General features: G+C 33.5%; 2 protein-coding genes across 3 annotated transcripts in view; one reads left to right on the forward strand and one right to left on the reverse strand.

Moving 5' to 3' along the window:
• LOC128993968 (ATP-binding cassette sub-family D member 1) overlaps positions 1-913 on the forward strand; it is a 43,812-nt gene extending 42,899 nt beyond the window's left edge. The window contains exon 13 of the mRNA XM_054418115.1: positions 720-913. Coding sequence (XP_054274090.1) covers positions 720-764 — 45 coding nt within the window. The 3' untranslated portion in view covers positions 765-913. The remainder of the gene's footprint in view (positions 1-719) is intronic.
• On the reverse strand, positions 450-20,415 carry LOC128993969 (elongation of very long chain fatty acids protein 4-like). Of its 2 annotated transcripts, XM_054418116.1 has the most exons (8): positions 20,364-20,415; positions 17,306-17,380; positions 8,188-8,396; positions 6,964-7,041; positions 5,612-5,668; positions 5,116-5,221; positions 4,377-4,513; positions 450-3,699 (listed from the first exon to the last, which is right to left on the reverse strand). In XM_054418116.1, exons 2-8 carry the CDS (start codon positions 17,373-17,375, stop codon positions 3,535-3,537), a joined length of 822 nt encoding a protein of 273 aa, XP_054274091.1. In that variant the 5' UTR covers positions 17,376-17,380; positions 20,364-20,415; the 3' UTR covers positions 450-3,534. The 2 variants fall into 2 exon arrangements, with proteins under 2 accessions (XP_054274091.1, XP_054274092.1); XM_054418117.1 differs by lacking the exons at positions 17,306-17,380; positions 20,364-20,415 and adding an exon at positions 15,447-15,588.
• Positions 20,416-21,015: the final 600 nt, after the last annotated feature.

A 21,015-nucleotide genomic window follows, 5' to 3' on the forward strand; every position in this document is an offset into this window, starting at 1 on the left:
TGGTTTTTTTCAACCTCAAAAACAAATCTTGTAAAAATCCGAAAAGTAATACACATGGAAAATATAAAAAAAATTTGCTGCTCGGTAATCAAGCTTACGGTGCATGATTGATATGCTTCTACGTGAACGCATGTTTTTGCTGATCGGCGCTAACATAACCACTGTTTACCCTGGCATCTGATGGTCAACAACAATGCAAAATTATTGACTCCTGGCGACTCTTGATTTTATGTGTAATTAAACAGAATGTTTAGGGTCAATGACGTAGATATGGGTCCAAATGTTGAATATTCTTGGTAATTTGTTCAAAAGATAATGATTTAAGGCAATATAAGTCACAGATTTGTGCCAAATCCAAAATATTTGTTAAAAAGGGTTCATTGGATTTTTCATCCACCAAAGTTAAATTAGAAGCAGCAATTGTAAAGTGGTATAGTTTATTAATTTTATTATTTACATATGTATTTGCTCAAACAATGGCATATTGTACGTGTGTTTATACATTCATTTAGGTATCACTCACAGTTTTTTCCCAGATTATGCATACTTAGGTTATTACAAACAATTCTTCAAGGCAAAAGGTACTGAATACAGGTTACTTACTGTAGAACTGTAAATATAACATTTTATTTACATCTATTCTTTAACCATTTTACTCTTATTTTCTTGTTGATCTTTTTTGTTTATCTCTCTATAATTACCCAATTCTTTAATTTCAGGAAAAGGATTCTGGGGTTCTCAGAGAAGGTCTAGTAAACAGCTGAAATTAGAAATCTCTACTATTGCAATCTTTACAGTCACTCCTTCTATTTATGATCAAAACTGTATACTCTTATGACAATTATACTGTAAACATTTACAAAATATGTTAGGTTTAGTATGTATTTAAAGATCAAATCTTTAAAGCAAAACAGATTGAGTTTTTATCTTACCTATACACTACTTAAGTTACTTTACAGCTATCTACAATTGAATGTCAGTTCTATTTTTACAAATTACAATTTAACGAAATAGCACAGTATAGAAATACAGTTTTGACGAATTTCCCATATAAGGAATAAGCTATACCGTAGGTCACATGGTAAGACCTAGACCTGAGACTGATTTACTTTTTTGTTTTGAGGTCCCTAGAGGCCAAAAACACCATTCATTCAAATCCATATATGTATCCGTTAGCACGATAACTCGAGTAAAAATTATCTGATTTTGATCAAATATGGTACAAACATGTAAACTTAAGTTTCTATGAATGAGCTCATGAACCAGCATGATTGTTTTATTGTGAGAATGGGGTTTTATGGGATAAAAAGAACTCTTCTCATTTTTGACTCTCTAAACATAAAAATGCAATTTCTATCCAAACCATTTTGTAGAGCTTAAAAAACAAATAATATTGTATATTGAAGCATTGTTGTTAGCTCAATAGTTACAGATAAAATAAAAATAAAAACACTTTTGTAGTTAATTTACTGATATATTTATTGACATTTTACTAAAAAGAAAAACACTTTATTACCTTCCCTGTTGCTGCAAACCTAATGATATTTTAAAAGGGAACCGATATGACATTTTTAAGCAAATATTTTTGTTAAAAACCAGATAAGGCAATTGGAAACTCGCTTGGTTTGCAGGCTTGCTTCGGCAGGGGTATTATTAGTTTCTAAAAAAGTTTTTTTTGTAGTTTTTTAGCATCTGAAAACAATTTAAAGGTATTTTCATGTTCTGTAACACTTTAATGTGTCAAATCATTACGACAAACTAATTTCTGTGTGTAGTGTCAGAGTGGCAGGTTCAAGTAAACAAAATATGAAAAATTACAACCTCCTAACCTATAGATTGTCCTTTGATATTATACACAATAGGGGAATCGCAAAAATATAAATTTTATCCTAAATTTATAAAAATTGGAGCACATTGATAATGTAACCTCAAATGCTACAAGACATGAAAAACATCAAAATTGTCTTCAGATTTTACATTTGGATGAAAAAATTAACATTGCTTAACAAACATCATGATAACCTTTATACGAAATCTAAAAACTAGATCACATTTATTTTAACTGAAAGCTAAAGCTAAGCTAACTTAAGTCTAAATACAAAACTAAATAATATATATTCATCAAATACTAAATATAATCCAGTCCATTAGTTACAAAAAGTAATAAGTTGTAATTAATAATTTTCCATTATCAAATTAAAATTTTAACTAATAAGCGAAATAATAAAAACCTGAGTACCCTGAAATTCATTTTTATTTAAACTGATACGTATTTCGGCACTAAGGCCATGATCACAGTATGAGCTACCTATATAAAAGTATGTAAACAAATAAAATAAATAAATAGTTAATAACATATGTTTTGAATTCATATTAAATTTTGATTAAATGGTTAGGTGTATTTTTTAACATGTAAATGTGCAAGATTCTTCCCTGATTTGTCTGATTTTTTCATGTATTGGATTTTGTTTTTGTTTTTGCATTACATTGAGAATTTGGTCGCCGTATTCTTTTGAGTGTAGGTATATTTGTAACTCTTCTTTTATATCCATTTTTTCACCCTTTTTTTCATAATTTAGAATTTTGACACATTCTTCTAATTTGCCATAATTGTGATTATTTTCTAATAAAATGTGTTCTGCATACATTGAGCGTTGGGATGTGTTATTGTTTGATTTTACGGCTTGGATATGTTCTTTGAATCTGCATGAAAATGTTCTTCCAGTCTGACCAATGTGGAATTTGGGACAATTTAGATGATTAAAATTTTAAATATTAAAACATTAACATTTTAACATATGAAATTACTCTCAAGAAATTGATTCTATTTACAACCATTGATAGAGAATGATAACTTTTTAAGCAATGATTTTAGTTCTTCTGAGGGAAGCATTATCACGCTTTAAGAAATGTATAAAATAAGTAGGTTACCAACTAAAAATGAAAATCTTTTTAAAAAAAAACTAATGGTACTGTGTGATGTTAAAAATTATATTTTCTATTACGCATCATAGGTATTTTTAAGTTTAACTTGAGATGACAAATATCTTTCAATTGAATTAATTCAGTCTTAATAGTTCAGTTGTTTTCTCAGAATACATTATACCAAACATGAAGTAGCCTATAAGAGACAAACCCTGACCATTGATAATATAATATTATATTACAAAAAAAAGCTTTTGCTTGATAACAGTAGTCTACATTAATTATTTGTCATCCATGTAGGCATTAAAAATTAAGACCACATAACTATCAAACAGTTATTACCTTTAAAGAAGGTATGGTGTGATTGTAAATTAGCTATTGTTTATCTCTTTTAAATTTGAATAATTTTCTTCAGTAGATAAGTTATTGTATACAATTATTATCTTTAAGCGTGGCACCATTTTGGCATTTTCTGCAACTATTCACTACTTCACAACTTCTACAACATACAGTGAAGAGAAACTCTTCAAAGGTTTGAAAATATATTTTGCTTTCGAACTTGTAAGTCTTTAGATTCTCAACATTATGTGGAATTCTAACAAATCCTATTTACTGCTTGAGTTTCTTTCTGTTGTACGTTTTGTGGTAAAAGTTTACAAACAGAATAAGAAAGCTTAGGGTGTTTACTACGGCAAATTGTGTGAATCTTCTAGGAGTGTCACAACCAAAGACGAGGAGTTGGCCCAAGTAGCATATCAGGAACACAAATTGTACCTGAAAAATATGGACATCTGTTTACCAGTTATTTTAGGTATTAATATCCATTTTAGATTCTTATACTAAATGACCAGCTAGTTACCTCGTCTTACAGTACCTTTGGACGATTCACCACATGTTTCACTAGACACTTTTGTTACTGAGTATGATCAGCTGGTTATTTACCATCTATTACAAATCCCAATATCAAGGAGAGCTGAGTTTATTATAAAACCATCAAGACTCTCCCTAGGATCAAACTGGCGACCTTATTCCTTAATCCTGATCCTTAGGATTAAACTGGGACAAGCAGTCGACGTTACACATATTAGATGCGTGCCACGTGATTCCGGCGTTAAAAGAATCTGCTTATAGTGGGGAATACTATAGCAAGGCGGGGAGAGAACTTAGCTGGAGACAGGCAATTCTGTTCTGTGCATACTGCAAGCTGATAAAAATAAATTCTGCACCGATGCCCGGCTATTAAAGTCCACTTAGTTCTTGGCATGCACAGCAAATAATATCATTTTTCAAAATTATTTTTCCTAAATTGCCTAAAGGGATATAGCTATAGAGAGTAGGCCTCTAGCAAGAGGGGGATTTTGTCCTCTTCGTTTGATGGACACTAAACAATCAGTATACATAACTACGATTAGTAAACAAAAATTATTTTACTATATATGAAGAAAGTATACCATCTGGATCCAAGTGATGTAGGGTTTAAACCACAGCAGTCTCTGGAACTTGGGACCGAGAGCTGCCAGGAAGTAGTAGCTGTACATGACAGCGTGGACAGCTGAGTTGACACATCCTATCATCAGGATCTGGTCTCCTGCAGAGAACAAAGAAATCTTGGTAAAAATATGCTAAGGGAGAAAACTATATGACCAACCTCGATTATTTTATTCTTTGACTTAACAGTTTGCTTTAGAACATCATTACCAAAATACAAAATTGTTTGTGACGTACATCCTAATTGCCAAAACCTAAAGGAACAGTCCAACAAAGATAACGAGTGTAAAACATTTTTACCCTTATATGCATTTTCATATTTTTCATAAGCACCAAGACAATTTCCAAAATTCCAATCAGAAAAGTGTTTTTTATTATTCTTAACACTAGTCAATGACAATGCCAAAGCTACTCTTAGTAAATCACTATTCACTCTCAATATTATAATTTATTATGTTTGTTGTCTTTAGCAGAGTTAAATCTCTGGAAGAAATCAAATTATTTATTGTAACAACAACCAAACAAAGAGACTTTTCACACAAAAGATGTGGTGTACAGAGTTTTGGTTTTGTTTAAATATAACAATAATTTGCATTATTTGAGCTTTTTAGAGTCTTCTGTCCCTACAAGATGCTACAGGCCACTAGTTTTTCCCTAAAAACTACAGGTGTACAAATAATAAATTAACAAAACATATTTTACCTCTCACATATTTGAGGAAGGCCCAGGTAAATATAACCATATTTGTGTGGTGGTAGACATGAAGAAACGAGACTTGGGTTTGCTTCTTTCTTAGCACAAAAAATACCTGTAAAAAGTAGTTATTTATGTTGATCATTTACAATTCTTTAAGGAAAGTAAATACTGATAAGGTCATGTAAATAATATCTAATAAATAGTAATTAATTTAAAGCTCCAACCTACCTCAAAACCCCTTCCTGGTAATGGGGCTGCTACCCATTTTGGTATCACCCTTTTACTTTCTCCCCCTATACTTTGGGAGAAAGTATTGTTTTTGTCAAAATTATCCAGTTTGAATTTTGAGTGGATATATCCGTTTTTGGGCCCCCCTGAACGAAGTGGTTCTCAGGTATTCTGAAACCATCCTAAACCAATAATATATTTCATTAAAAGCTTAACCCACATTTTTTGGAACAAGTCATACATCGTGCCACATACTTATGTGTAAAATACTCACAGTGTCTAAAAGCTCAACAAATTTTGACATGAGGTAGTACCACACCAATGAGTTCATCTGGAAAGTAGAAAATATTAGTTAAAACTTTTAAATTATGACTTGCTTAGGATTTTACAATAAAAAAGCTAATCAAACATTGCTTTTCATATCCTATTTTTTCTCCATTATTTAACTGTTAGGTGTTCGAGTCATTACAAAAACTAGGTGTTTATAATTTCTCTGTTTATAAGTGTCTCAGTATTCTAATTCTTATAATAAGTTAGTTTTCTTTTCATTGAGAAAAACTTGAGTTCCTTAACTTCAGGAAATAAACCAGTATAGACGCAGAGGTGTTTGGCCGAAGCCCAGCGGTCCCACCACCACCCCTGGCCGTAGTCAGAGACTTATTCACCAGGCTGCTTTCCTGGAAAATCTTCGGATTCCTCTTCCTGCTGTCAGCTTCATTCTTTGTCCTTACAGGCACATTCTGTGCCCAACCAACACCTCTCCCCTCACCTAGTACCCTCTGTACTAGGAGTTTTTTTTTCCACCTTCTTATAGTATAGACACAGAGAAGTGTGATACTGAGGATACAAGCTTATGGGGGCAGCCATGCACTTTTAGCTCTGGTATGGTGGCGTAAATGTACTAATTGTACTGATAAAGGAAGAGCCCAAACGGTGATGGCCACATTAATTACATATTACATGTGTATAGCAGTTGTATGGCTAGGCCATGAGTGGACAAGAGAAGATACTTCAATTGTTATAAATATATTCCAAGGAGTATCACAAGGTAGTTGACCACTTGGAAGACAAAGAATGAGTTGGAAAGATCAAATAATGAAAGGCATCTGGAGTCATTAGAGGAGGAGTAGATATAAGTAGAAGAGAATTAACAAAGCTAAAAAACCTTCTAAGATTCCTTATTCATGGAGGTAATTAAAGTAAGGTATCATTGCAAAGTGCCTTTCAAGTGGTTTCTCTTTCTTGGGAGTGTTTTGTTTTCATGGTTGGATCCAACTAGGCTATATAGAACTAACAACAGAGTAGTTCAAGGCAAGCAGTAGATGCTGCTTAGATGCCTTTTCTGAGGTATAGATACTGGTAGATTGACTGTTAGATACACTTAATTACTGCCTTTCCATTTCTTTGAGTGGATATGGGCTTCAGTGGCTTGGAACCTTGGATTTTAGCTTTAGAGGAAAAGATATTTTTGCGAGGTTTCAGACTTCATTTCAAGGCATAGGTCTATGTACAAATGTACAACCTACGGATTATCACTGGATGGCTGTTAAAAACAATTTGACAATGAAGCATTCAGTAATAATTGATTTTACAGGTAAAAACTGCTGATTACAAGTTCATGCTTACCCTGTAATTCTCTTGATCATTTGCCACATTTCTGGACTGGCAAGAAAGCTTCGAGCTTAGCCTTAGTTCAAAAATTGCCTAAAAAACAAATAACATTGAAATTAGCACCAAGATAAACAAAAACTGGTAAACTTATGCAATACTAGCAGAGTACCCATCCTTCGTACGGGGTTGGCGTATAAGTATAAAATTCTTATTGCAGTTATACCTACTCATGCTTTGCGTTTGCATTGGCAGAGGACACGGTGTAGAGTTTGGAATGTTTGAAAGTTTGGATCTTTTAATTTACGGTATACTATAGTATAGTATAGCACACCGACCTTAGCTATAAAACGTTCTACCACTAAACCTAAACAAATAGAAAAAAATTATCATTGTATATCACAGCTTTTTTGTTGCTGCTTGGTTCATAAAATTAGCTGTTGTTGTTGTCATAGATCATCGATCTCTGTTAGAGATCGATGTCATAGATGCAAAAACATTAATAGTGCTGAGCCCTGTTGGTAAACCTTATAACTTTTTAATGTTATTCAATATCATAGAACCAACTTGTAGTTGAAACAGCTGACGAAATTCTTCAATTCCTTGAATACTAATAAGGTTAACATGGAAAACTCTAGAGCCACTGGGACAGAGCCCTAAAGGATATGTGAGATAAGAATATGTCTATATGTTAATCGGGAATGTTAGCTATCATCATACCAAATTTTATCAAAATCCGACAAGTAGTTAATGCGTGATTGAACTTCAAACAAACAAACAAACACACAAACTTTCACATTTATAATATTAGTAAGATAGTGCAGAAACAACTAGTTGTTTCTTAACTTCTAACAAGAGACATTTTTCTCTAAAACTTTTCTTTCATTCATTGTACTTTCTTTTACATGAAATGATAGACAGTATTGACGAACAAACCTTCTTTTACACACACACTGAGGATGCCCCTAGTTTGTTTGTTGTGTGTAACTAAACTCCTTGGAGTCCAGAGAAAATCATTGTCTGAAATGTCTTTTAAACCGAATAAAATGTTACTTAAAAAGGTCGTCATGAAGCTCTGTATAATGTGCTAAAAAGCTTAGTTGGATATTGATAAAGTGAAAAATCAGCTGTTATTAACAAATAAAAAGCTCAAACTAAAACTAGGAACAATTCATTGATTTAAAACAATCCAGGCGTTATTGGATGGTGAAATATTAACTTGAAATAAAACTATTAGATCACCTTAAGAATCCACCAGAGGCTGAAGACGACAAGCACTCCGTTGTAGAGCATGAGCAGTGTGCGAAGTTTGAAGGGACTTCGACAGGCCATGACACGCGGGCCCAGCTGTAGCACAAACACCAGGTAGACAGCAGTGATCGCCAACATGGACCACGGCTGAGACATCAGAGGCCATTCATCTACTGTGACGCTCCAATTTTGTGGTAGATCTGACAACATATCAATTGTTTATTTTGTTATATCCACACCATCGTCAAGAAATAATTTTTACATTTGGACTTCTCATAAACATATGGTTTGAATTTAAATTAATATTAGTGCAAGTTGTTTCCCAGCAACAAGATAGTTAGTGTTATTGGTTTTTGAGCTTGATTCATGGACAAGAGTTTTATGGTTTTACCCACGAATACTAGAAAAATACCGGTATGGATCATAAGCAAAGTCAGTTCTATAACTGTGTGTTCTCAATTCTATGGCAGTAACAGTAAAAACCCAAAGTAAAAACTCAACAGGTCATGGGGCCCAGGCAGAAATAGAAGTGAGGCTTAAAACATATTAAAAATAAATCAAGAACGGGATTGTTGTTTGTAAGTATCAAGTTGATAAGTTATTTTGATAAATGTTTTATTCAAGGATGAAGGATTGTCTGAAAGAAAAGTTTTGCTAATTTTAAAAGTGAAGAGTTAAAATCAGGAATGGCTATAAATGGGCATGAAAACATAGAAAAATTGGTTGATCAATAGTCATTTAAATTTTGGAAATTCCAAACAACAGTTATTTTTAAATCATATGGTATACATGAAGTAGTATCAGGGGAAGAAAAGTAAGAAGACCAAGACAATGAAGATAAAAGGACAAAGGGGAAGAAGAAAGACGCAACAGCACAAAAACTTTGTCACACATCCATAGACAAAAAGTATTTGGTTCACATTTTGAATGATGAGACTTCACAAGGTATGTATACCTACTAAGTTATGCCAAATATTCTAAAGACAGGCTGAACAACAAATACCCCCGCCACAGCAAACCTGCGGTCTAAGCGAATTTCCATTTGTCTGAATTGATCTTCAATTAAATTTATTTTAATAACATTGGGTTTAATGAGTACTACCTAGGTTTGCTGCTACAAGGAAATTGATAAAGTGTATTTTTTAGTAAAATATAATATAATATAAAATAATATAAAATAATAATATAATAATAGGCTATATCAAATATATATAATATATATATATATATATATATATATATATATATATATATACAGGGTGAATTTTAAATGAGTTCCCCCCCTACTTTTTTCTACATTTCTTAAGATATCATCTCCGGACCACGTCAGATCATTGTTGAGTAGTAAGTACTTCATTTTGACTGGGTTTACATTTTTGGCCGCCATCTTGGATCTGCCATATTGGATACAAAGTTTTTTTTTCAAATGTAAAGGTAGGGTTGTGACCCATTATTTCAAACAAGAATTTTACGCTGATTACAATGCCGCAATTCGTTTTTAAAACTCTTGATCCGTTCTAAAGTTATGAGGAGTTTTTATAACTTTATTTTTAGCCCATTTTAACATTGTGCATTAACAAAATAAGCCCATAATCTCAAAATAGTGTTAGATAAAGATAAGTATACACCTTTATAAACAGTTAAGACATAAAGTTATAAAAAGTCCTCATAACTTTAGAACGGATCAAGATTTTTAAAAACTAATTGCGGCATTGTAATCAGCGTAAAATTCTTGTTTGAAATAATGGATCACAACCCTACCTTTACATTTGAAAAAAAAACTTTGTATCCAATATGGCGGATCCAAGATGGCGGCCAAAAATGTACACCCAGTCAAAATGAAATACTTACTACTCAACAATGATCTGACGTGGTCCGGAGATGATATCTTAAGAAATGTAGAAAAAAGTAGGGGGGGAACTCATTTAAAATTCACCCTGAATATAATACTGTAATATATAATAAAATAATAATATAATATAAAATATAATAGCTTAGTATAAAATAAATAAATTTGCCAAGTTTGATCAAAATATATCCATAAAGTAGCAAAATACAACAGTTTACAATATTGTCCACACCTAATAAATATATAAAGATATAGATTGTAAAAGAACAAATTACCATCCTTATATATAATACGTGAAGGTGGTTTCTACGAAACACTAGTCCTCCGTTAATAATGGACGGATTTTTACAACCGATGTGTCAAAATTTAGCATTTTTTTTTGTGTAAACGCCCCCTTTCTCCAATTCCTATAATAAAAGTCCCCGGGCTTTGCCCCACAGGCCATCAACATCCCAATGGGTTTCTTATGAAGAAAAGATTTTGTTTACTTAAACAAACGAATAATTTTATTACATCTGTTCATAGTAAACACATGACACACAAGTGGGCGTTTGTTTTCAGAGTGAGCTCGTTTTTAGTTCCGATAACTGGAGTGGAGTGATTGATTACATTATCTAAATTATGACTGTTATTCGTTTTGAAGTTACGCCTGTAATAATTTGCAATTGCTCGATTTCGAGCAACAGGTGCACTAGTTTAAATAATAGTTATTAGTGCAGCAACGCGCGCCGGGTAACTGCTAGTAATAAATGAATGTGACATAATAAAAGAAATACATTTACATATACATATATTTGGGACGTCTAGTACGCCGGCGTAAAAAGATCTTTAAGTGAAAATCCAATCATCATAATATATGGAAATTCGCTTGGTCTGCACGTTTTGTTGCGGAGGTGCTATTTTTTAGTCAGAATAAAAACTTGACTACCAAAGCCATAAGGAAACGTCCATCATTAATGACAGATGCACGTTTGTCTACGTCAATTAAAGACATTTTCTGTGCCAGTTAGTAAAGATGAAGCTTAAAGGAAGATGGTAAACTCGCTGAATAAATGTTTATAAAAATAACACGTTTATCAAGTCTACAAATTCTTATTATTTTAACAAAGAGGTCTTTATTTGAAGCCTTTTAAAATTGAAGTATTAAAATAATTGTGTTAATATCACGTTAAATCCATATAATTTAATTACATCCTACCTTCAAATGCATAACGAGTTAAAATTTAAATTCAAAGTTTAAATACAGGATTTGGCAAAACATGATTTCAAAGAATTTCTTGTAATTAAGTTTTACAACTTCCGTATAGTTCTAAATTTCTACGTCTTCATAAAAATGAATAACAATGAATTTGTTTCAAATGCTGCCTGATTTTGGTTTGTTTTACAAACTTTATTACAACTAGTATGTAGTAAGTAAATATAACACTAATTACGCTTGGTAAGGAAATAAACACGCGAATGGCATGTCATGATTATTTATTTAGGATTGCGCAGCATCATGTTGCTAGTCTTTACTCACGGTTAACCACTGTTTGCCGCCAAAACACGAGTCACTAAGTTTGCTTTTTTATGACGCTTACTTCCTCAGTTGAGTAATGTTATCATCAAACTGAGGTAAAAGAAGGTTAAAATGGCAATTTCGAAGAAGCCGACTAAGAATAATTATTCGAAAAATCCTTGACTTAAATGTGTGTATGGTAACGAATATACGTGTGTTTTTGTGTGTACCGAGTTCGGTTTGTATATTAAGGTGATCATAGGTCACAATTGCGTTTTTCTCATCTCCGCTTTTGTATCTCGTTTGTTTGTATATTGGTGTGTAATGTTTCCAATGCGTTTGTTTGCATTTATATGCGTAGTATCTGGTTCATTGGTGATAAAGGTTGTTGACAAACTTATGGGAGAAAGTATGTGCCAGAATGCTGATATCGTTTATTTGCATTAAACACAGCTAATTTGAACTAAGCAGCAACAAAAAACTGTGATACGCAATGAGAACTGTCAAAGTAGGATTGTTTACAATTATGTTTATGTTTTTAATTTCATGAATGATTTGTGATATTTTGCGGATATTTAATAATTTATTTTCCCCTATTGTTTAGGAGAAGTGGTATTTAAAACTTGAGTGTAACTGCAATAAGCATTTTATACTTCATGCCAACCCCGTACGAAGGACGGGTTCTCTGCTAGTAATCTAGATAGATATATTTCAATGGAACTGTTTAAAAAAACGTCCAACCTACGGCCTTTAGAATAGCGGGCCAGTTACGTAATATTTTGATGTTTTTAATCCATAGGCCTACAGTTTCTGTTCTAATATTCATTGTTTGTTTGTTTTATGTGTTCAAAGCCTCATGTGTATCCCTGCAGGTGTGTTTGTTTGTATGTCAGTGGGTTGCCCTCAATGAGACGTTTTATGAACAGTAATTGACGCTTTGTGCCTTCACTTGTCCCATGACGAGTCCTACTTTGTATCAGAGTTCTTTGTGTCCAATTGTAAGTTGTTTAAATACGCATTTATTGATTAGCTATACACATCTATATTTTAATAAGCAAGCATGTTTATTTAAAACCTTTTTCTCAGCTCGTGTGCATCGCAGGGAAAATCTACTCACTGTTAGACGGATATTTTCCTGTAGATGTGCAGAATTCCTTCGTCAATTAAAATAAGCTCCAAAATAAACACAAAAAAATAATTCAACATTTAAAACATTAACATGGGCTTAATAGGTTGCTATGATGATGATGAATAACAACGAGATATAAACAGAAAATCAAAACAAATGGAAGAAATTCCAATCACATGTTTTATTTACAGCGTTGGGTGAAAACAAAAGTCTGTACATTACATGTTTTTGGTCGAGTTTTCGACTACAGTACTGGACGACCTCTAGTACACATTATTATGCATTTACTGTAATCTATTGGATTATATGTTAAGAATTAACTAACCAGTGTGTGAGATAGTTTTACGTGGTATTTTCAACTTATGAAAACTCTTTTATTTTTTGCATATATCTATTTACTTGTGTTTACATTGGATTTACTTAGTATTGTAAATTCAAAAACTGTATTGTTTCAAATAGTGTTCGTAGATATGACTTTTCTCCTTGAAGAAAATACTCCCTAAAATAGGTACCGGTAATGCATGCATTTGTTTACATGCAATCTCTTGTTCTAATTCGTTAAGACCCTTTCAATTCAAGAAAAAATCTTGTTTGGCCAATGTTATTAGCCATAAATCTAAAGTAGGCCTTCTAGCGTTTACTTTGGACATTTTACTGACCTATTAGTATTATTTACGGATGACAACCTTTAATGGATTAGTAACGAAAGAGAACAAATTTTAATTTTCAGCCTTCTTCTCACATGGTGTACTGTGGTACTTTTACTCTTTTTGTCTTGCGTACTACATGTTCTTGGAAACACAGCAAATGAAGCTACAGCCTACTTTTAGTTACTGTTATTGTTTGACACATTGGTGCGAGAAAGAAGTTATCTACAGCGCACTCTGTGTGCGTGTGTGTGTCAACTGTACTAAGTTCATCATTATGGTAAAACCATAGACAAAAATAATTAAATATAACCTGTCAGCCGTGCAGTGGTTCGCATGGTCGCCCTAGGTTCTGGTGCACACCGCTGGGAGCGCCGTGTAGCTACGTAACGCGTAGGACGTAACCACGTGGCGCTCCCAGCGGTGTGCGCCAGAACCTATGGTAACCGCACCACAGCTTATTCACAGCTGATTTAATTATTTTTGTCTATGGTAACTGACTGAAACCATATGGTTATGACAAGTTGATTTGAGTTGACACTAGTTTATCTACATGGTTTCACTACTCTCTACCAATATTTTAAGGTATTATTTCTGGGTTCATAACAAATTCACATTTCTCACGAATCTTAAAACCAGCGTCACTATCTGTTATTTTAATTTTTTTAACGAGAATAACTATAAAACCGCATAGCTTCTTAAAAACATAAGAATAAAATGTTTTGGAAACTTTACAACAAACCCAATGACACGTTAATATTAAAAATCCAATACAAACTGAGATGCTGGTATGACATTTTTGTGGTGCGCGTCTATTAGTGTAGGTCAATGTACGCTAGCTCTATCATCTGCAACAGTAACAATCGCTGAACCAACATGGTACGAGTGGTTTCATAAGCACTAGGATGTACACAAATAAATCCATCCACAGATATATTTGCTACTAGGTGTAAGAGCCTAATGTCATAATAGTTACTTCCCTGCAGTGTTGTTAACGTATTTATTTAGCTCATATGTAACATGATTGATAGTGTGTTATCTTATCTATTTATTTAATCGTGATCCACTCTCTTGTGTAACTGATAACTACAACAGATTCACATAATTAACCACCTAAATTTCTCTCTTGATGGCTGGGCCACTTTAAAAGGTGTATTGTGGGCGCAAAGAGAAAATTCATCTGCATGATGAATGGAGAGGGCGTAATTATTGTAGGCCCATATAGCACATCACATGGGAAGGTAATTATTAATAATTATCAATCTTTGAAACGGAGAGGCCACCTGGGTGTGTATAACCCAAATGTAGAATGGTGTGAGATCTGTGTAGCTTTGATACTGACTAAGATCAGCTGTTTCATTAGCCAGGGGAATCCATATATAACACCCAAAGTACCCATGAACTTTTGAGAAAAATTTAAGTCATACCCCCATAAACCATTAAAATGTTCATCATGACGAGAAACCTTGCACAAAACTATCCATTATTTCATCAATTAAGGTCGTAATTCCTTTCTAAAGGGAAGTTACCATTATACCTAATGTTAAAAATACCTCAGCTGTACTTATTTGTATGTTAAGCTTTCAATTTATTCCCTTATTAAAATCAGGTGTGATTATTTGTTAAGAGTTACTTTTATCATAGACAAAACTTTTTGTCTATGGTTTTATACATCGATGGACTGAACCTTATAAGAGCGATGGAATTTATGACAAATCCTTCAGGGAAATAATTTGTTGAATTTATGATAGGCTAATACAGTGTTTGTATGATAGGCTAGGTGTTTGTGAATGTTTGATAGACTAATATAAATGTTTTCGTAATTTATTAGCGTAACAGTTTCACTTTTATCACATTTAAAACCATCGGCAACAAACACAATTTAGTATTTCCATTTAACATTTTAAGAGAGCGTCATTTTGCAATTTAAAATGTTTTTTTTTTATAAAATACTGTGAATAAGACAAGGTAGGCCTACCTATGTAATTCATAGATATTTCCCAAGTTTTGTAAAGATGTCTTTGTAGGATTCTATTATCATAGTTTTTTTACACCCAAAATAAATATGACACTTAAACCACTACTAAGACAAATAAACCAACTATTTTCAAGCAACAAATAACATACCTGAAGTCATTCTTCACGTTAAATACAGTTGTCACAGTTTACAGTACCAATTTAACGTCAAAATTATACACTTAACTGCAATTGCTACACAACGGGACCTATAAAAATTGTGGAATTTGATCACAACCGACAATGTACAGCTCAACACATTCACTGACGAATTCAATTGAGTAAGTTAGCGCCATTGCATTTCAAGTGAGGCCAATCATGCAATTAGACATCTGTTATATAATAGTGAATTGAACTCTTTTGACAAACACTAAATTGCTTGTGTTACAGTAACGGTAAGTACCGGGGGACCGAGCCATGGCTCAGTAAATGTAGTTTATTTATATTGTAAAAGCAATCTAAAGGAAACTCACGTTTTATTTGCAACTAATTTTGGTTTTTACTATCTAAGTTTCAGTGGAATTGAATTGTATTATGATGGAAATTTAACCTGGTTAATCTACCACATATTAACTTATTTTACAGTCGATGGTAAAAATCACTTGTGTTTATAATTAATGGACTTGCATAAATATTGTTATGAGAGTTTGTTTGGATTAAAACAGCTAATTGAAGTTTTTGTTTGAATTATAATCAACAGTAAATGAATAAAATATTATTAAATATTTATTAGACTGTTAAACCAAAGTTTGCTAACAATTGCCTCAGTACTTTTGGGATTAAGTTTTGGTAGTGGAAAGTAAGGTAAAATAATCAGTATTTGATCGGAACTATTTCCCCCCTCGAGTTATTTTCAGTAAAATCCTTGCTAAATAATAACAACTGAGGGTTTTTCTTTTGTACTGTACTTTTAAATTTGCTATTATACTGTTGATGGCTTGTTATAAACACATGTTACAAGTCGTTTGTTTACTTTTTCGTTGTTATTTTGTTCAACCAACATAGTAACTTAGCAACCCATAAGTCCAATGTTAAATTTTTAATTAGATGTGTAGTGAAAAACGAATTTTCCTGAGGTAGTGGCTGTCGTCAATCACGATTTGAGGCCAGAAATAAATTGTTTACATTTGAAGGAAATAGTCAAAGCAGTTTTCGAGACCTTTATGCAAGCAAGCATACATACATACAAGCAAACATTGCTCATAAAATACATAGTATATAGGTTAAAATTCAAAATTAATGTACCCAAAAATAGGAACGCAGATTATTTTCAGCATAGTGGTTAGCGTTTCGGACTAGCGATTTAATCCCCGTCTTATATACAAACATGTAAAAGGTATAAACAACTATCCCATAGCTTTTTTTTATATTTTTTTTTACAAAAATGCCACAATATTTACATTAAAATTAAAAATAAGAAACGATAAAATAAACACAGCTAATACGTTTTTCCGAGCTTTACATTGGGACAACAGGTTAAAAAGAGAATGACAAAATGGTGAAATTTAGAATACAAAAAAATTGTACCACCATTGATCATAGAATTTAAAACTTAACACTGCGCACAAAATATATGTATACAACATATTGCCTTACTTGATACTAATCAGCTGTTCCATTAAATAAAGTTTATAACTTTTGAAAGTGTAAGTGCAGTAACTGAAAATAAAACTATTATACTTCGTTCGCAATATTTAGGCGGAGGGGAAGAAATTTATCCTCTCCACTGACCCTTACTTTTAAAGTAATAGCTCAACAGCTTATTAAGTAACATGCATTAAATTCAAAAAAGTGGTGGGGGAACTTCCCCTCGAACCGCCTAAGTATTGTGAACAGATTATAGCAACGGTTTTGACTTAGAAACAAATTAAAGCGATTTTCTAAACAAGTGGCTGAGGTATTGTTTGAAACTGTGTTAAATTCCCATAAAGATATAGGCTAGTAGTAAGTCTAACTCAAATGTAGTTTACCTTTGATTGATGTGTAGTTACTGTTGAAGTCCAAAACATCGAGTGCTTCAAGCACAATATCAGAAGCCATGGTGTCTGAAACATACATGCCGATGTCATAAAATGGAACAAAAACAAAATGTTATAGACAAAAGCCATAATTGCTCGATAAAATACCATAACATACCAGTTAAATGAATAACAATTAAGTTGAACATTTAACTTTTAATTTAAATTTTAGTAGGCGAAGCCACGACGGTTTGCAAATGAAAAGATAAAAACAGAAAGTAAAAATTTTAACACATTCACTGACGAATTCAATTAATTAAATTATGTAACTATCTCTATTAATATTAAGCATGATTTAAGTTTTATCCAAAACTAAATCCATTTCAAATAACTTAAAAATTTGTCGCTTATCCAGGAAACAGCTGTTTGCCTCCTGCTTTATCAAATTGGATTACGAATACTAGGTACTGCAATAAATTTTTACCGGACAACAGCTTATTACAATTGGCAATGAGTGGTTATAAACAAAATCAGATTATGAGTAGTGATTGTTAGTCCTTCAGTCGGTGGGAATATAAGGATTTGTCCAGATTTTTTTTAGTTAGCTTAGAGTAGTACGGCGTAAAATGTCGTAAGTCACTCGTCCAAAATGTGTGTACCGGACTCTATGGTAATCCCGAATTCGACTTCGTCTCGCATGGGAACGACCACACTCGTCTGGTACTGTACTTATTTTCAGGACTAGTAACGTAATATACCATTTCCACACTACATTGTTTTTATGGTGTTTCCACACAATGATTAAGTCCGGAAAACAGCTGTATGCATCCTGCTTCATCAAATTGCATTTCATTACGTACTACTGTACTGCAATGAGTTTTTACCGGACATCAGCTGATTATAATTGGCAATGAGTGGTTATCAACGAAAAATTAGCCTTAGTTAAAAGATATGATTTCTAACGTTAAGTCCTTTAGTCGGTTTAAATATACAAGGCCGGTTTAAGGGGTCCGCGGTCGTGTAGGCAGCATCCACGTCTCCCGCGGTCGCATATACCCACCTCATCATCGTCACCCACAATCGTGGTCAAATTCAGATCATTTAGCGCGTTTGTGTAGTAATAGACTTTGTTATTGGCTTCCCCGGTCACGGAAAAATGTTGAATATCCTCCGCCCGCGGTAACGAAAACATTATTGTCTTCCGTGGTGGCGGCCAAATTATAAATGTCTCCCGCGGTCGTGTATACATTATCATCGTCTTCCGCGTTCAAAAGATTCGGATGTTAGCATTTTATACTCGTATTTTAAAATTTATCCAGAGATAATCCTTAGCCTACCACCATCTAGTTTTTTACGGGTGAGGGTTCCGGAATGGTGTTCGCTTACGCTATATAGCTAGAAAAAGTCTGGAACCAGCTCTGGGAATATATAACGGATTTGTAAAGTTTTTATTGTTAGGTTAGATTAGAGTAGCATGGCGAAAAATATCGTACGTCACTCATCCAAAATATGTTTTTCACCACACTATTATGTTTTTGGCTGTATTACATACGTTAATTGGTGGCCGAAAGTTACGTTTTGCTGGCGATGCCAGCTGTCCATAATTTGGGGACCGAGCAGGTTTTTACAGGCCGGGGCCGCAAAATCAGCTGTCCGCTTACTTACTTAAAACATGAATGCATTTTAAATACATAATCAAAATCCATAGCATTTCAATAGAATTGTGTTATTGTCACCGTTGCCTAGCAACTATATATTTTTATTTTTGCTGATTCCTCAAATTATTTCTTCACATAACCTTAAAGTTGTAGTTGTGTTGACTATCAGTGTGCATTATTATTGTGGTGAATAGTGGTAATAGGGTATAGTGTGGTGAAAAATAGCGTTCGTACCACGGACCGAAATGGTTTTGCGGCTCTCGATCGATTTAAGTTCTCGACTTCGTCTCGAACTTAAAAACTATCTCGAGCCGGCAAAACCTCATTTTCGGCCCTAGGTACGAAATATACTATTTCACACTAGAATGTTTGAACGAACTTCCCACGCAAGGACTTAGTCCAGAAATCAGCTGTTTACCGCCAGCTTAATCAAATGGGGTTTCATTACGTACTACTGTAATGTAATGAGTTTTTACCGGACACCAACCAGCTGATTATATTTGGCAATGAGTGGTTTTAAACAAAAACATAACCTCTCATAGAGGTTATGAGTATTGATTGTTAGTCCTTTTGTCGGTGGGTATATATAAGGATTTTTTATTGTCAAGTTAGCTTAGAGTAGTATGGGGTAAAATATCGTACGTCAATCGTTCAAAATGTGTTTACCAGTCTTGTATGGTAATCCCGCACGGGAACGGCCACACTCGTCCGGTAAACACCTATTTTCAGGACTAGTAACGAAATAGCCTTATTAACGTAGTCTACTCGTATGGTAACCATACTCGTCCCGTAAACACCTATTTTCTGGACTACCGGTATACTATTAAAAAAATTAAAACAATGCATAATACACCACGATGTGAATGATACATATGAAATACAATGTAGAAAAAAACAGAATGATGCACCCCCTAATGCAATACTAAATACGCCACAAGTAAAATGCAATGTGGTAATTTATTTTAACTAAATTGAAAGTCAAATAAATTGCGATCACCCTCCAGCTTTAACTATGAAGAGTAGTAGATGCAGGTACCCCAATACCACGTTTAAGTTATAACCGGTTTGAGAATGAAAATTATTTAGTTGATAAATTTACATAGTGTGCAGTTAAATTGATGATTTCTGTCTTTTAATCCGACTTTCTAACCAAGACAAACTGAATGAACAACTTAGTGTAAGCTATTATTAGAGATTCAAAAGAGAAGATCGAATTTTGACAGTGGCAAATTATATTAAAACATAGAACGAAAATCGGTTACTGCTGGTCCATCCAGGGATATTTACACCGATAAAGGTCATTGACATATCTTTTATATGTAGAAGTAACAATATATCAAACAAGTTAACTAAATACTGTCATCATGCACCTACAGAAGTAAGACAGACAGACAGTGAGAGATACAACTCACGTGCGAGGTGTGGCTAGTGCGGGCGTCAGGCGACAAATGCACCAGAGATCGCTACTCTTGTCCTTATCACTATGTGGAGGGGAGACACATCGCGATAGATCACATCACCTTAAAAACTGTAACTTTTGCCAATTTTTTTGGTTACCTATAAAACCAAATTTATGGGGAGTTCCAGTAAAGAACGTTATTCTAGGATGCAGGTTTTTACATTTGCAACCAACTATTTGTAGAAACGGTTATACACGTAGATTTAACTTCAGGTTTTTACAGATTGACAAATCCCCAAGTTGACCACCGATGGAAATTACAACCCCCAAAATTGACCACCGGTTTAATTGATAACCTCCCCTACCCCACCAAATTGACAACTAGCGCAATTGACATATTCCAAAAATTGACATGAAATGCACCCTCAAAATTGACCACCGGTGCACTTGAAAAACCCTCAAAACTAACAACCTGTCCACTTGACAAACTTCCAAAATTGGCCAGCGGTTTAATTGATTACCTTCGGCCAACCAAATTGACAACCAGCGCACTTTACATATCCCAAAAATGTATGTAGTGCACACCCAAAATTGACCACCTGTGCACTTGAAAACGCCCCAAAACCAACAACTGGTGCAACTCCCAAAATCGACCATTAAAGCAC

Source organism: Macrosteles quadrilineatus, unplaced genomic scaffold (genome assembly GCF_028750875.1).
Source record: "Macrosteles quadrilineatus isolate MER2022 unplaced genomic scaffold, UCM_ALF_1.0 Scaffold_5__1_contigs__length_97177068, whole genome shotgun sequence".
In the NCBI taxonomy this organism is placed as follows: Eukaryota; Metazoa; Arthropoda; class Insecta; order Hemiptera; family Cicadellidae; genus Macrosteles; species Macrosteles quadrilineatus.

Coding starts and splice junctions, on each gene's coding strand:
- LOC128993969 (XM_054418116.1), bottom strand. CDS start 17,375: ATGGCTTCTGATATTGTGCTTGAAGCACTCGATGTTTTGGACTTCAAC. Junction 5,222..5,611: donor TTGTTGAGCTTTTAGACACT/GTGAGTATTTTA, acceptor TACTTTTTACAG/GTATTTTTTGTGCTAAGAAA. Junction 3,700..4,376: donor ACATCACTTGGATCCAGATG/GTATACTTTCTT, acceptor CATATTTTTCAG/GTACAATTTGTGTTCCTGAT.